The 17,904-nt window shown below is 43.8% G+C and overlaps 1 protein-coding gene across 1 annotated transcript in view; it reads left to right on the top strand.

Annotated features, from left to right (window-relative positions):
- Positions 1–6,767: 6,767 nt before the first annotated feature.
- Positions 6,768–17,904, top strand: part of LOC144502463 (protein CutA homolog) — a 28,094-nt gene continuing 16,957 nt past the window's right edge. The window contains exons 1-2 of the mRNA XM_078226398.1: positions 6,768–7,141; positions 12,240–12,388. Coding sequence (XP_078082524.1) covers positions 7,091–7,141; positions 12,240–12,388 — 200 coding nt within the window. The 5' untranslated portion in view covers positions 6,768–7,090. The remainder of the gene's footprint in view (positions 7,142–12,239; positions 12,389–17,904) is intronic.

The following is a 17,904-nucleotide window of genomic DNA, read 5'->3' as shown; positions in this document are numbered from 1 at the left end:
TTCATCAGATATCCGCATCTGCCATGGTTCGTACGGATGTGGTTGCGGGATGCCCATGAGCTTTGTGGGAGGTCGAAATGGGGCGGCACGTTAGCGCAGTGGTTAGCGCTGCAGCCTCACAGCGCCAGGGTCCTGGGTTTGATTCCTGGCTTGGGTCACTGTCTGTGCGGAGTCTGCACGCTTTCCCCGTGTCTGCGTGTATTTCCTCCGGATGTTCCGGTTTCCTCCCACAGTCTGAAAGGCGTGCTGGTTAGGTGGATTGGCTGTGTTAAATTCTCCCTCAGTGTACCCAAACAGGTGCTGGAGTGTGACAACTAGGGGATTTTCACAGTAACTTCATTGCAGTATTAATGTAAGCCTGCCTGTGACACTAATAAAAAAATAAATAAACCAGGGGGCTTCTGAGTCAGGTCTTTCCCGAGGTGTTTGTTTGTAACTTCTTGTGAGAACCATTCATTTTCCAAGCTTCTTCAGGGTTTACATTGCATTGCCTGAGGTTGTGTGCTTGGGTCCAAAAGTGACTTCAAGCAGAGGCAAGGGACACGATGGGTAGTGAGGTATTTGTTTTTCCTTGATTTGCTGGGGTTTCACAGAGGGTCACCGAGTCATGGTGAATCGGTGGGAGAAGGGTAAGCGATGTGTGCCGGTACGGGTCGCCAGGGTGTTGGGTTTGACTTGAGGGTTCCAGTGTTGCATCTCATTGCCAACCAAGCTGGTTACATTAGGCAGGAGATAAAACTTACACCGTCAAATTTCTCCAACCTGAGATGGTTCTTTTCTTGAAATACAATAATGATGGTTCCATCAAGATCTATTCACATTGCAAATCAAGTAACTCACAGAAACAATACTCCCTTGTGCTGAACACCATGCCTTACACTGCTTCACAGTGGCACAAACAATGTTGTCAAAAAGCACAATTTATCAGCTTGTCACAGTGATTAATTACATTTGCAAAAAAAATTATGTTTGTACATTGATACAGTGCATACTTCACCAAACATACAAATCAAACTGCATCCAGACTTATTGAAGGAGAAAGAAGATAATAAGTCCATTCATACATCTCATGTTATAACTTTCCACACAGGTTCAAATGTGTTCATGGTAGAAGCGACCACAAAACCCTCCAGTATTTCAATGTCAGGTATCGCATTTTATCACTTTTAACATAATGAAATGCTTCACAGAGATATAAAATAACACATTTGTGACTCCAAGGTTCAGAAAGAGATATAAGGTCAGATGATTAAAAGTTTTAATTGGTCAAAGAGATAGGTTTTAAAGAATGGCTAAAAAAAGGAACACGGTAAGAAGTCTCACAACACCAGGTTAAAGTCCAACAGGTTTATTTGGTAGCAAATACCATAAGCTTTCGGAGCGCTGCTCCTTCGTCAGATGGAGTGGAAATGTGTGGAATGGAAATGTGTGGAGTGGAAATGGAGTGGAAACACTCCATCTGACGAAGGAGCAGCGCTCCGAAAGCTTATGGTATTTGCTACCAAATAAACCTGTTGGACTTTAACCTGGTGTTGTGAGACTTCTTACCGTGTTCACCCCAATCCAACGCCGGCATCTCCACATTAAAAAAAGGAAAGCAAGGTAGAGGGGAGAATATTCCTACAACGCAGGAGGCCATTTGGCCCAGTGAGCACAATCCTACCCAGTCCCTATCACCATAACCCCACGTATTTATCCAGCTAATCCCCTGACGTTAAGGGGCAATTTATCAAGGCCAATTAACCCAACCTGCACATCTTTGGGAGGAAACCAGAGGAAACCCACACAGGCATGGGGAGAACGTGCAAACTCCACATAGACAGTCACCCAAAGCCGGAATTGAACCTGGATCCCTGGCACTGTTAGGCAGCATTGTTAACCACTGTGCCACAACCCAACCCAAGGCCTGAGACCTAGACAACTGAAGACACGGCCACCGATGGTGGAACAATCAAAATTGGGCTGAACAAGCGGCATCAGATAGAGGAATGCAGATATCTTGGAAGCTTATGGGGCTGAAGGAGATTACAGAGATAGGAAGGTCAAGCTATGAAGGGATTTGAATAAGAATCCACATTTGAATTTAGATTTCAGCTAACATTCAAAGCTCGCTTCATGCAGTGCATTTTAATGGACTGTATTCCAATGCCTTCATTACAAAAATGAAGAATACATGTCCTACAATCTATTTTGCTTAAATTTCATCATACCTAGGGTTGTTTCTGTGATGAGAATAATTATTTTCCACTCTGAAGGAAGCTAAGATTTCCGACTAATGGGGATTTTGTAACACATCAGAATATCTAACGTCAGAATGTTTAGAACAATTCTATTCCTGCATACACCAATAATCCAATCATGAGAATTCATGTGGTGTTATGTTTTGTTTCAGAAAATACTTCAGCTGTACAACAAATCTAATAGGAAAATTATTCTCAAAACTTTTGAAGACAATTCCTTCTTTTTTTCCACCGAACACCATGAAGCTCTTAGCTACAAGGAGGCACATCCCCTGTGTAAATTGTATATCAATTGGGTGATACGGTTTTAATCGGGGGCCCATTATTTTTACATATAGGAGCAAACTGAAAGACTTTTGTTGGAGAAGAGTCTATCAGATGAGTAAACACATTAAAAAGGTTGGAAAGGAAAACAGGCTACACTTGGTCGGGAAACTTTGATACGATGCCCTACCACAAGAAACTAATCAACTTGGATCAATGCAAATTGTGAAAACTGGTGGGTTTCCTCTGGGTGCTCTGGTTTCCTCCCACACTCTGAAAGACATGCTGGTTAGGTGCATTGGCCATACTAAGTTTTCCTTCAGTGTACCCGCACAGGCACCAGAGTGTGGCAACTTCGGGATTTTCACAGTAACTTCATTGCAGTGTTAATATAAGCCTACTTGCGACATTAATAACTAAACTTAAACTATTCGCACATTCTCCCTGTGTCTGCGTGGGTTTCTTCTGGGAGCTCCGGTTTCCTCCCATTGTCCAAAGATGTGCAGGTTAGGTGGATTAGAATGCTAAATTGCCCCTTAGTGTCCAAAGATCCAAAAATAAGTAGGTAAAATGGGATTAGACATGGTAAATGGGTAAATGGGGGTTTCTGGGAGAAGGACATGGTAAAATATTTTGGTGGATAGTGGTTAGCACAGCTGCCTCACAGCTCCAGGGACCCAGGTTCAATGCCAGCTTTGGGTGTCGGAATTGGGTCTGTGTGGAGTTTGAACGTTCTCCCCATGTCTGCATGGGTTTCCTCCGGATGCTCCGGTTTCCTCCCACAGTCCAAAGATGTGCGGGTTAGGTTGATTGGCCATGCTAAATTGCCCCTTAGTGTTGGGGGAATAGCTGGGTAAACATGTGGGGTATGATCGGTAAGGGAATTAGGGGTTATGGGGATCAGGCGGGTAAGTGGAACTGATCCACTTCAGATCAGCCATGATCTTATTGAATGGCGGGGCAGGCTCGAGGGGCTAGATGGCCTACTCCTGCTCCTATTTCTTATGTTCTTATGTATGGGGATAGGGCTTGGATAGGATTGTTGTCAGTGCAAGCTCGATGGGCCGAATGGCCTCCTTATGCACTGTAGGGATTCCATGATTCAAAAATTAATTTAAATTGGCCTAATTCAGGTCACGTTATTGCTACTAATTGCTCAGTACAACATTGTCATATTAAATGTGATGAAAGTGGCTATGGACCATTGGATTTTCAAATTAATTCTATCGAATCAGATAGCTAACTCGAACAGTTAGCATCGTGAATTTCTCAAATGTAAAATGGTTTGACCCGGCCCAGAACAGGATCAACGACAAAGTCCTCCATTTGTTACCCATCTGAAATTGCCCTGGAACCGGTAGTGATGAATTGAATGGCTTGCTTGGCCAGTTTGGAGGGCAGTAGGTCTGGAGTCACATATAGGTCTAACTGCTGATAAGAACAACAGATTTTCTTCCCCGAAGGACATTAGAAACCAGATGGACCTTCTAGATATATTAATTAATTGAATTTAAAATACACCAGCTGCTGTGTTGAGATTTGCACTCACGTCTCTGGAGAATTAATCCAGCTTTCTAAATTACTCATCGCCCTCACTGTCTCCCTCCTGACTGCACACTGCTACGATGCAGAAAAGCAACTGACCTTAAATTAGAATTTCTAAGATGTTCTAAGACGCAGTAAAAGTGATGATATTAAGGCTTAACTCCCCCTCCCCCCCCCCCCCCCCCCCCCCCCCCCCCAACCCCGGCCACCATTCCCACTCTGCTAAATTCTGATCAGTTTAATTTAAACATTGCTCACAGCCAAAGTTTTGTACAAATGTTTAAACAAAGAACAAAGAAAATTACAGCACAGGAACAGGCCCTTCGGCCCTCCAAGCCTGCACCAACTATGCTGCCCGACTGAGCTAAAACCCCCTATCCTTCCGGGAACCATATCCCTCTATTCCCATCCTAGTCATGCATTTGTCCAGACGCTATCTCCCAAGTTATTCTGAAATTAATACATTTTCATACTTGGTTTACTTTAATCGAAACACAGAGTGCTGCAGATGCTGGAAATCTGAAATAAAAACAGAAGATGCTTGTTAGTCAGCAGCTGTGTAGAGAGTGAAACAAGTTCACAGACCTAAAATGGTAACTCCTAAACTGCTAAGATTTTATTTTTCCCCCAGCATATTTTGCTTTTTTAAATTTTGATATGCTTTAAACTGTTTTGGAGTTTTATCTGGAAGAGTTGAAACTATTTGGAAATGCAAGAGTTAAATGGCTATACAAATGGCAGATGTAAATATTAAGATTTGCACAGAACCTCCTTGAGTACAGCATTACTATATTCAAAACACTTTGGCAGCTTGCAAACAAACAGAACATTTTTAGGGAAGTTACTGAAATTTCTGTTTGCAAACACACTGCCCTCATAACTGCAGTTAATGTTTTAACTACCAGTTGAGTGTAAATTAATAAATAAAACTTGTATTTTTATAGTAGGTTGTCACCATCCCGCAAAAAGGTTGCAAAGTACGTCACAAGGATTTGAAGTGTAGTTTACGCAGGCAGCTATTTTCCATTGAGAAAGAAATGAACAGTTAGTTATTGTTTGCTTTAAATGGTACTGGATGAGGAGGAATATTAAACAGGACACTGGGAATACTGCTTTCCATAGAATTTTTAACTTCCACCTGACTATTGCGACAGCTCGATAAAAAACACTTCTGACAAAGTAGCACTTAACAGTTTGTTTGTGTCACAAGTAAGGCTTACATTAACACTGCAATGAAGTTACTGTGAAAATCCCCTCGTCGCCACAGCCCGGCGTCTGTTCGGGTACACTGAGGGAGAATTTAGCATGGCCAATTCACCTAACCAGCACGTCTTTCGGACTGTGGGAGGAAACCGGAGCACCCGGAGGAAACCCACGCATGGGGAGAACGTGCAGACTCTGCACAGACAGTGACCCAAGCCAGGAATCGAACCCGGGTCCCTGGCACTGTGAGGCAGCAGTGCTAACCACTGTGCCATCGATTTCTGTGCTATGCTATTGTATCATATGATCATTGAATAGCACAGAGGAGGCCATTCAATCCATCGAGTCTGCCCTGGCTCTTTCAAGGTTCATTCCAGTTATTTCCGCTCCACATCCCTGCATTTTAATTTTTTCTCAACTATTTATCAAAGTATCATCTGAAGGTTACTACTGAATCCATTTCCATCACAATCAGTGAGCGTATGAACTTGGGATTTTAACATACAAAGGGGGAGAAATAAGTTTTGGGTAACCCAATGGGAAAGGAAAATTGGGCGAGATGTAAAAATAACTGATTCGCCATTGCCCATTGGGTGATATGGGTAAAGATCCATGACAGTCCAATTATCATCTGATTCAGAGCAATGGCATAGGAACATAGGAACGCAGGAATTAGGAGCAGAAGTAGGCAAATTCAGCCCTTGGAGCCTGCTCTACCATTCATTTAGATCATGGCTGATCTCTCCCTGGTCTCAAATCCACCTCCCCACCTGTTCCCCATATCCCTCTTTCCTTTTTTTTGTTATGGCTACCAACTAACATGACAGTGTTAATACTGAGACAGGTAAGCAACATACTCCAGCTATATGAACACTGGACTTTGTAACTGGAATCTTTTACTTACAACAGTTGACTTTCATAAAATCCCTACAGTGCAGAAGGAGGCCATTTGTTCCACTGAGTCCGCAGGGACTCCTTGACTCGTACCCAGGCCCTCTCCCCCACTCCTCATCCAATGTTATTTAACTCAAATGAGTGGAACATTATTTTTTGTACTCCATTCCCAGTTGGTTAGGTTATTTTTATTGCTTAGTTCTAATAGCTCCATACCCATGTGCTCTGACGCATTTTACTATTAAAGGTGCTAGATAAATGCACATTGTGTTGTTGAATTATAGTCTGCTCCCCCAGCTGTTACGAAGGAAGTGCATATTATGCCTAACATATCACTGGAAATGACAGGACATACTTTACCAGTTAAATTACTGTCAGAGCCACTAACTTTAAGGACATGATGGGAGTTGGACAAGGACATGATGGGAGTTGGATATATGAATAAAATAGTGAGACAGATGTTATACTCTGCAAAATATAAAGTGATGTGTGATTCTGCCAGAGTAAAGCAACTTTATAATATGTACTGTGTAAATAGTAGTGTAAAAGTTCCATGTGATAGAAAGCACCTTATTAACCAGACCAATCACTGGATATTTGTAAGGCTGCCTTGCGATTGGCAGTGGGGGAAGGATAATCTTATCACAGATCACCGTCAGGGAAGAGGGAGGGGAAATATCAAAGGGAAACAAGGAGAACCGGAAAGATACCTGAAGCGGGGGGGCAAGAGTGTTCAGATCAGAGAACAAAGTGACTGGAGTTTGGAGGCGGAGAGCAGCTGAAAAGAGAATTGAGTGAGGGGACAGAGAGAGAGAAAAGAGGAAGCTCGAAGCAGATATTGAGAGGAGCGTGGCGGATCTGCCCTGCTGGCTGGGACTGTCTGCCTCCCCCGGCTCTGTCCCCAGGAGCAGTGGCTCGGTGCCTGTTCCAGCCCGGGCTGCTCCATGCAGCGTCTCCCCGGCTCCCTGCGCCCCGGACCCGGCGCTCTCCTCCTGGTGAGTTGCAGCTGTCGGCAGAAGCGGCCAGTGACATGCATGCGGTTGCTATTTTGAACCAAGTGTAACATAACTCACCTAAAACTAAACTGAGGACAGCAAAATAGATTTGACAGTACCCTACCGCAAGAACATTTGTAGCAGTGGCCTTGGAAATTCCTCCAATAAGTGCTTTATCTCTGCTTTTAAATGAAAAAAATACAGAGTAGCCCCATTGGGCAAGATAACAGCAACTTTGAAAAGAGCTTGGGGGGGAAATTCAGGCTGGGTGTCAAAAATAAACTGAGAACTGATTTGGAGAGCTGTCAGATCGAGTCTCAGTAAGAGTTTTAACAACACCTGGTGTTGTTAAAACTCTTACTGTGTTCACCCCAGTCCAACGCTGGTATCTCCACATCATGACTAAGATCGAATCTCACCCAGAAATAGTTGTGGAGAGATTGACTTGAGGTCTCTAAGCACATTGCCTCAGGGCTTTGGGATGTGGGCAAGGCTGGCATTTACTGTGCACCCCAAGCAGCCCTTGAGAAGATTGGGGGTGGGGGTGCTTTCTTGAAACCCTGCCATCTGTGCGGTGAAGGTACCCCCCCCCACCCCCCCACAGCTGCCAAGCTGGGAACTTCAGGCCTTTGGAACTCAGTGGGAGTGAAGGAAGGGCAATATTTTTCTGAGTGGTTATGCAGTGTGAAGGGAAACTTGGAATGGTAGGGTTCCTGTGCCTGCTCCCGTGTCTTACCCGGTGATAAGGGATACCATTGAAGGAGGCAATTGCTGCAGTGCATCTTGTAGACTGCACAAGAGCGAGGTGGAGGGGTAGATGTTTAAGTTAGTGGATGGGTTGTTGATCAAAGTGAATTGCTTTATTCTGGATGGGATTGAGTTTCTTGAATTGTTGGAGCTGCACCCATCTAAGCGGAGAGTATTCTATCACACTCCCAACGTGCCGTGGAGCTGATGCAGAGGCTTTGGTGAGATAAGGGGTGGGCCATCCTCCAGAAACATCTGGATATGCTCAAGTTGAGGCAGGTAAGTAAATAATTCAAAGTGCAGAGACTGCCAGGAAAGGCACACCATGTACAATGGTAAACATTTAATTTAAGTATAGCACTAATGTACTTTGAATTATTCACAAAGATATGTGAATCTAGCTCCTTGATGTTGGAGTTGAAGATGCATCTTATCGATCCATTGCTCCAAAGTGCAAGCTTTTCGCAGCTACGCCTTCAGCTGTCTAGAGCCTAAACTCTGAAATTTCCAAAATAAACCCCTCACCTCCTATAAGACATTCCTTAAAATATATCACTATGACCAGGCTTCTGGCCGTGTGTTCTGATATCTCCATGTAGCTCTGTATAAGAACCTGGGAACATTGTACTTTAAAGACACTGTATAAAAATACATCTCACCTGCCAAAGCATTTGCGTGGCTGCTCCATTTGAGTTTCTCTTGGATGTTGACTCCCAGGATGTTGACGTTGGGCGATTTGGAATTGGTAATAGCATTGAATATCGAGGGAAGGTAGTTAGATTCTCTCTTGTTGGAGAGATGGTCACTTGTGTGGTGTCAATGTTACTTGAACTTATCAGCACTTGCCTAATTCCCACACATAAAAAAGCATTCCTCTCCACTGTCTCCAGAACAATACAGGTCAGGCAGTTTACACTGGGGAATGCTGTTCGGTGCACAAGAACAGTGTAGCAGAAGTTGGCACGTGGCCGTAAAATAAAAGCGACTTGATTTAACATCATCATCACCAACTTCATTTATATAGAGCCTTCACATAGTGTCAACTTGCATTTATATAGTGCCAACTTCATTTATATAGAGCCTTCACATAGTGTCAACTTGCATTTATATAGTGCCAACTTCATTTATATAGAGCCTTCACATAGTGTCAACTTGCAATTATATAGTGCCAACTTCATTTATACAGTGTCTTTAAAGTACAATGTTCCAAGATTCTTATACAGAGCTACATGGAGATATCAGAACACACGGCCAGAAGCCTGGTCATAGTGATATATTTTAAGGAATGTCTTATAGGAGGTGAGGAAAACAGTGGGGTTTATTTTGGAAATTTCAGAGTTTCTAGACAGCTGAAAGCGTGGCTGCGAAAAACCTTGCACTGGTGGAGCAATGGATCAATAAGATGCATCTTCAACTCCGACATCAAGGAGCTAGATTCACATATCTTTGTGAACAGATCAAAGTACATCAGTGCTATACTTAAATTAAATGTTTACCATTGTACATGGTGTGCCTTTCCTGGCAGTCTCTGTACTTTGAATTATTTACTTACCTGCCTCAACTTGAGCATAGTGAACTCTTTAGAAATTAAGGAGCAAACCTCTGTTAAAATTGCCCATGTATGATCAGAGTTTGTTAATATTCTTCTGCCTAGTGAACATGTTACAGCCCATTCTTATTTTCAGAAAGGCTGTTTCGTGTAGCATTTGTAAGTCGGAAAATCCAATGTGGTTTAGTGTTGACTCTCTCGCTTCTGTGTTATCTGTTTATTCGTTTAAGCTGTCAGTGGCCCATATTACATCTTGTGATTAATGAAGAGGAAGTAAAGACACTTACATCACTGACAAGAGCTACGCCTGTCACTCATTAGCTTAGACAACACATATTTACACAGCAGAACCAAGGTCAATAGCATTGCAAGTAAGTAATTGCAGAAAGATCTCTATCTTGGGTCCTCGGGTTCTGCCTTTATAATCACCAGTAAGTCAGGCTCAGACACAAGATATCTGCTGCAGCTGTACACATAATGAGCGGAATAGTTAACACTGGCCAAAGTAGGCTATTTAATTTATATTACAAGATCTAAACTACACAAATAGGTGAATAATAAGCTCCAGATACGCTGTGATTGGAAGAAATTTTATTTCTGCCACTGTTACATTGATAATTTGAGCAAAAGAAAATACTGCAATCAATTAATAAAGATAAACACTACTGATTGAACATGTGTCACAGAATTGGACTAAAAGTTAAAGAATTGATTAAATGCTGCTTAAAATATGATAGTTCCTGATTAGAGTGAGGTCAATGTTGTGGCACTTGGGTTTCTCATTATTCAAATCCACTCAGAAACATCAGGCTGAGTTTTGCAGTCAGCGGCAAAGGAATGTTGCTCAAATAAAGCTGTCCATAATTTGAATGGGTTTTCGAGCACGGACTCCCAATGTCAGCTGGGAATTTGGTACTGCCCGTCGACTGGCTGATTGTATCAAATATAATGTAGCTTTGGCTGTTTGCAACAGGAAAAGTAATGATTGTAACCAACTAATCCATGTTTTCAAAACATGGTGTTCAACATTAGATGTGATTTGGACAACACTTGCTAAACAATCCCAACTGTGATAAGAATTACACAGAAAATCAATTTAAGATAAATCAGTCGTGTTTGAAGTGTGACTCACCTACAGATATTGAAAGCCACATATATTCATACACAGGGCCCCATCCTGAGGAACATGTCCACACATTGGGCCTTTTCCAACTAAGCAAATGCATTGGGGACAGCCATTCCTGGGTTCATTCCCCATGGCAATGCATTGACCAGAGTCAACTTGCATGGTTTGAAGTTGAATAAAAGCTTGGCTGTTAACTGTTCCCTGCTGCATTCTCCATCACAAAGCCTCTACTAATTAAATACTCAGTTCCTCCTAAATAAACAAGACTTTTTAAAAAATCAGTCTTTAGAGTAAAAATAGTGAGCAATTAATTTAAGTTCAAGCCTTAACTCTGATTTGTATGTTAATTCCATTGGTGAAAACTGCAACATTGGAGCCTGTGAGGGAGGAGCCGGATATCTCTGACAGTAACTTCCTGAATTCTGCATTTAAATGTGCATGTGCAGATGTCAATGTTTCTGTCAATCTTACCGTAACAGCCTTTGCCTTATTACACCTGCAAATTCCGATGTGTTTATTTTACTGCCTCTGGAACTTGTTCAAATTTGGGTGATCGGATCAAGCCCAAGAAGGGGTGCAATGTTTTATCTTGTCAGCTTGGATCTTGCTTGTCTCTCTTGTTGGGACCATGGATTGGATTCAATTTGAATTTGGTTTTTGGAGCAAGCAAGGAATGGATTTGGATTTGCCCGGTCTACTCTGAACATTGGCTTTGTAACTTTAAGAATGGAGTAAAAATTTTAAACAAAATAGGGTGAAACATTGTACTAGGCTGACTCATCCGTACTAATAATGAATGCTGTAAAACACAACATTAAATGGACATCCTGGGGTTCTGCTTGTTTTAGTTGTGGTTAGAGGAAGGCAGAAACTTTGTTGAATCTCGATATTTAAAGCAAATGCCAGACAACATTTGAAAGGAGGGTAATGGAAAGCAACAGGTGTGATATATTCTTGCAACTTTAAAAGAAAAACATTTTTGTCAAGAGACAACCATGGGGCTTTCACTAATTAAAAAGGTAACATGGGCTCTGGCACTGGTTAGTTTACCAAAATCAAAATGTAATTTCAGATCAGAAGGTAGTTGAATCATCTGACCTGATCATCTAGAATTCATTCTCTGGACTTCCCTAGGTTATGAGCTTAGCAGTGACCTGGTGGCACAGTGGTTAGCACTGCTGCCTCACAGCTCCAGGGTCCTGGGTTCAATTCCAGCCTCGGGGTGACTGTCTGTGTGGAGTTTGCATGTTCTCCCTGTGTCTGAGTGGGTTTCCTCCACGTTCTTTAGTTTCTTCCTATAGTCCAAAGATGTGTGGATTAGGTGGATTGGCCATGCTAAAATTGCCCCTTAGTGTCAGGGGGATTAGCAGCATAAATATGTGGGGTTACGGGGATAGGGCCTGGGTGGGATTGTTGTCGGTGCAGGCTTGATGGGCTGAATGGCCTCTTTCTGCACTGTAGGGAATCTATGAACATTAGATGTGATTGGGGGAGGGACAACTGAAAAACGACTGTGGATGCTTGACAGACTTGGAATAAATTGTGAGCTTATTCTTTATTGCAGGGTGAGGTTGAAAGTATTCAGTCATCTGTTAACCTGACAGTCAGACTATTGTAACTGCTTAAAACTTAGACAATTAACTAACTAATGTTTTTCTGTTCTCCTTGGTGTTTAGGTTCTTATTATGGCCTTGTTACTATATCCAGGGCTAAAGAACATCGCTGTGTATTTGCACTCGGCAGTAACAGGGAGCTATATTTCTGGAAGCCACTCTGTAGTTTTCATCAGCTGCCCCAATGAACAAGTTGGCAAGGTCATTGCAAGGTATGAAATAAGTCATTTGGTTACTGGCATCATGTTCCAATTCATTACCTGAATTCACTTTGAGGACCATTATAGTATTTACTCACCAAAATAAAACCACTGGATTAAAAGCAATCTATTCAGGAAATACACAAGTCTGCCAGTGTGCACAAAGAACCCTACCTCATTTAAAATGCCTTCCTGTTGTCCTTTGTATAATTCCCATCCTCGTTCAATCAATTCTGGTAAAATCATGGTTTTCCATCACCGCATAAGTCATGCATTCATACAATTCTTTCAGAGTTATGATTTTAAAAGTTTATTTATTAGTGTCACAAGTAGGCTTACATTAACACTGCAATGAAGTTACTGTGAAAATCCCCGAGTCGCCATACACTGGTGCCTGTTCGGATACAGGCACTGAGGGAGAATTTAGCATGGCCAATGCACCTAACCAGCGCGTTTTTGGACTGTGGGAGGAAACCCACGCAGACACGGGGAGAACGTGCAGACTCTACACAGACAGTGACCCAAGCCAGGAATCGAACCTGGGTCCCTGGCACTATGAGGCAGCAGTGCTAACCACCATGCCGCCGTGCTGATTTTAAGAAGTCATTGTTTATTTTTGTCATCTTTCAGAAGTTTATTTTAAAGAAAACCGCAAAGAAAACCTTATGTTATTTAACTTAAATTTTCCCACAGATAAGCATAGAAACCCTACAGTAGAGAAAGAGACCATTCGGCCCATCAGGTCTGCACGACCCTACCCCCATATCCCTACGTATTTACCTGCTAATCCCTCTAAACTACGCATCTCAGGACACTAAGGGCAATTTTTAGCATGGCCAATCAACCTAACCTGCACATCTTTGGACTGTGGGAGGAAACCAGAGCACCCGGAGGAAACCCATGCAGACACGAGGAGAATGTGCAAACTCCACACAGACAGTGACCCAAGCCAGGAATCGAACCCAGGTCCCTGGAGCTGTGAAGCAGCAGTGCTAACCACTGTGCTACCGTGCCGCTCTGCTGATGAGCAAAGGGAAGCAAAACAGCAAGTTGTGCTCCTGTAAACATTTAACGGAGAGAAGGATTTTAAAGGTTTAATGAATTTTCACAGCAGCCTTTCCAAATGGTTGGTTGAAGCGGGGAACGGTGGTAGGGTTGAAATTTCTCATGTTATTGTCCAGACAGATGTTTTGAATGATTTGTGCCATAAAGCAGAGCAATTTTAAACTCTCTGGGGATGATCTTCCCGAACAAATTCGACGTCCAGAATGGGAAAACGGGAGAGTTTCGGATCTGTTTTTTTTGGTGAGGCCACAAGTCGAACCTGAGGTACTCTGTGCAAAAACAAAATCCCCCAATCCGATTCCTGCCTTTAGGGGAAGTGGGCGGAGCCTAGCTCACCCGAAAGCTGGCTGATAGTAGCAGAGGGCGCAATTGCATATGTGCAGGTTTCTGTGCTGACAGCAGCAGAGACCTGTCATTGCCCAAGGGCACACCCCTTGCCTCTGTCTTCCTGGGGCGGCCTCAATGGCCTCTGGTTCTACTGGCGAGGCCATCACGTCTGGTTCCCCATTGATGGAGAAACTCCCCTGGCAAGGCCACACAGATAAGTGGGCCCAGACAAACCGTCCTGGGCTCGCTAATTCCATGTAGATGAGTTTTTAAAATAAATGTAAATGATTTTTTCAGCTTTGTGCCACAAATGGGCATGAGGCTGATTGTGCCAGAGATCCGGTGCCGGTAAGATCGCGAGAGGCAAGAAATCGGGCGTGAACCTAATTTCTCGGCTCCCTCGTGATCTTACTGGCTTGCCCCACCCATCAGCCAGTGGGGCGCAAAGGTAAAATCGCCCCCTCTGAATTTGCTTTTTCTGTAGTTTCAATAGTTGTGTTTTTAAACACACATTTTCTTCCCTTACTGACCTCTCTGAAAGAATAACGTTGGACTCACCCTGTGTGCGAACTAGCTCAGCAAAGTAACCATTCTTGGAAGCCTCAACAATGAGTATTGACAGATCCCTTTACAACCAAACCTCATTCCATCCTCGACTGATACTGCAGCACATGCAGCCCCCAAGAAAAGCGAGACCTAATTACATCTCAGGCATCAACCCAGTTGCATTCCTGATGTGACTACATCAATCCCTGACTTTTCTGATCGAAGCAACACCGCGTGCTGTAATTACTGAGAAACGGGCTTGTCAGCAGCTCAGCACAGTGAGCACTGATGAATCGAGCCATCTTATAAGTGGCACCCTGCCTCAAAAGGTTCGTCAAATGCTTGTAAATTCATGCCACAGCTTATCTGACCTACTTTATCTTTTGTAACTTGAGTCTTATTAATTATGCAACTGTTTTTTTTTCCGATGGGAGATGGTGTTTTAATTTAATTAATATTCAGGCCACAATCTTCACACAGCCAATAGAACTTTAAAATTGACTCAAGGTCTCCATCAGTATCAATGGGTTGAAGTAGGTTAATTAACTAGTGGACTAAATAAACAAGTGACAGTGAAGAAAATTCAAATTCTTGATCTGATATAAAGTAAGCACAACTAAACATAGAAAGTGTCGGCAGCAGAAGTCACATGAAGACTTTAGTGAGGAGATGTGTACAAAGTGTGCACTTTATCTGCCCAGAGTTCTGTAGTTGTGGTCATAGAGAAAAATGCCGTTTGGCCTGTCAGACATATGCTGGCACTCTGTAAGAGCAACTCAGCTAGTCCTACTCCCCTGCCTTTTCACCATAGCCCTTCCAATGTTTTCCATTCAGATAATTATCCAATTCCTGACAAAGCCATGATTGAATCTACCTCCACCATATCTTGAGATGGCGCATTTCAGATCCTAACAACTGACTTGGGGGTGGCACAATGGTTAGCACTGCTGCCTCACAGCGCCAGAGATCCAGGTTCGATTCCCGGCTTGGATCACTGTCTGTGTGGAGTTTGTACATTCTCCCCGTGTCTGCGTGGGTTTCTCTGGGTGCTCCGGTTTCCTCCCACAGTCCAAAGGTGATTTGGTTAGGTGGATTGGCCAAATTGCCTCTTAGTTTTAGGGGGACCAACTAGGATAAATGCATGGAGTTATGGGGATAGAGCCTGGGTGGGATTGTGGTTGGTGCAGATTCGATGGGCCGAATGGCCTCTTTCTGCACTGTAAGATTCTATGACTGTGTCGTCTTTGGTTCTTTTGCTACTTAGCTTAAAATCAGTGTCCTTTTAGCTCTTGGACCCTTATGTTAACGGAAACGTTTCCACCTATCTACTGCGTGCAGATCCCTGATGGTTCTGAATACTTCTCTCAAATCTCCTCTCGAAAGAGAACAGCCCCAGCTTATCCAATTTATCCACATCATTGAAGTCCCTCATTGCTGAAATCCTCCCAATAAATCTTTTCTGCACTCTCTCTAAAGGCTTCACATCCTTCCTAAAGTGTGGTGTCCAGAATTAGACACCGTTCTCCAGCTGGGACTGAACCAGTGTTTTATTAAATTACCATAACTTTCTTGCTTATTTATTATTTATGGAAGCCAGGACAACAAACAAAGAACAATACAGCACAGGAACAGGCCCTTCGGCCCTCCAAGCCCGCGCCGCTCCCTGGTCCAGGATTGATTCCAGGATCCCCGCCCAATTTTCCAGCCTATCTACATACCAATATCCTATCCACCGAGCTGTCCCTCACAGCTACGATGCTTTGTTCATCACAACCTATTAACTCACCCCCACCCCCCCATTCCAGACCATGTGATCTCCAGGGCGAGGCGAAAACCCAGAGTGAAAACCCCAGGGCCAATATGGGGAAAATAAATCTGGGAAATTCCTCTCGACCCCCTGAGGCGATCGAAACGAGTCCAGGAGATCACACCGGCCCTGATCGGAAAATGCTTCCCAACCCTAGTCATTTCCACTTCCACGAACACCATATGAATTCCCTGCCCCCGAGACAGGTTCCCAACTATCCGCAGTCTCGCTCTGCACTGGCAGATCATAGAATGAAGCCTTGAAACGAGAAACAAGGAACAATTAGCCCGCGCCGCTCCCTGGTCCAAACTAGACCACTCTTTTGTATCCCTCCATTCCCACTCCGTTCATATAGCTGTCTAGATAAGTCTTAAACGTTCCCAGTGTGTCCGCCTCCACCACCTTGCCCGGCAACACATTCCAGGCCCCCACGACCCTCTGTGTAAAATATGTCCTTCTGATATCTGTGTTAAACCTCCCCCCCTTCACCTTGAACCTATGACCCCTCGTGAACGTCACCACCGACCCGGGGAAAAGCTTCCCACCGTTCACCCTATCTATGCCTTTCATAATTTTATACACCTCTATCACGTCTCCCCTCATCCTCCGTCTTTCCAAGGAGAACAACCCCAGTTTACCCAATCTCTCCTCATAACCAAGCCCCTCCATACCAGGCAACATCCTGGTAAACCTCCTCTGTACTCTCTCCAAAGCCTCCACGTCCTTCTGGTAGTGTGGTGACCAGAACTGGACGCAGTATTCCAAATGCGGCCGAACCAACGTTCTATACATCTGCAACATCAGACCCCAACTCTTATACTCTATGCCCCGTCCTATAAAGGCAAGCATGCCATATGCCTTCTTCACCACCTTCTCCACCTGTGACGTCACCTTCAAAGATCTGTGGACTTGCACACCCAGGTCCCTCTGCGTCTCTACACCCTTTATGGTTCTTCCATTTATCGTGTAGCTCCTCCCTACATTATTCCCACCAAAATGCATCACTTCGCATTTATCAGGATTGAACTCCATCTGCCATTTTCTTGCCCAAATTTCCAGCCTATCTATATCCTTCTGTAGCCTCTGACAATGTTCCTCACTATCTGCAAGTCCTGCCAGTTTTGTGTCGTCCGCAAACTTACTGATCACCCCAGTTACTCCTTCTTCCAGATCATTTATATAAATCACAAACAGCAGAGGTCCCAATACAGAGCCCTGCGGTACACCACTAGTCACAGGCCTCCAGCCGGAAAAAGACCCTTCCACTACCACCCTCTGTCTTCTATGACCAAGCCAGTTCTCCACCCATCTAGCCACCTCCCCCTTTATCCCATGGGATCCAACCTTTTTCACTAGCCTACCATGAGGGACTTTGTCAAACGCTTTACTAAAGTCCATATAGACAACATCCACGGCCCTTCCTTCGTCAACCGTTTTGGTCACTTCTTCAAAAAACACCACCAGGTTAGTGAGGCATGACCTCCCTCTCACAAAACCATGCTGACTATCGTTAATGAGTTTATTCCTTTCTAAATGCGCATACATCCTATCTCTAAGAATCTTCTCCAACAACTTCCCCACCACGGACGTCAAGCTCACTGGCCTATAATTACCCGGGTTATCCTTCCTACCCTTCTTAAATAACGGGACCACATTGGCTATCCTCCAATCCTCTGGGACCTCACCTGTGTCCAGTGACGAGACAAAGATTTGCGTCAGAGGCCCAACGATTTCACCTCTCGTCTCCCTGAGCAGCCTTGGTAGATTCCATCAGGCCCTGGGG

This window comes from Mustelus asterias, chromosome 13, assembly GCF_964213995.1.
Source record: "Mustelus asterias chromosome 13, sMusAst1.hap1.1, whole genome shotgun sequence".
Taxonomy (NCBI): Eukaryota; Metazoa; Chordata; class Chondrichthyes; order Carcharhiniformes; family Triakidae; genus Mustelus; species Mustelus asterias.
Note: the sequence above shows the minus strand (reverse complement) of the source record. Positions and strands in the feature narration are given on the sequence as shown.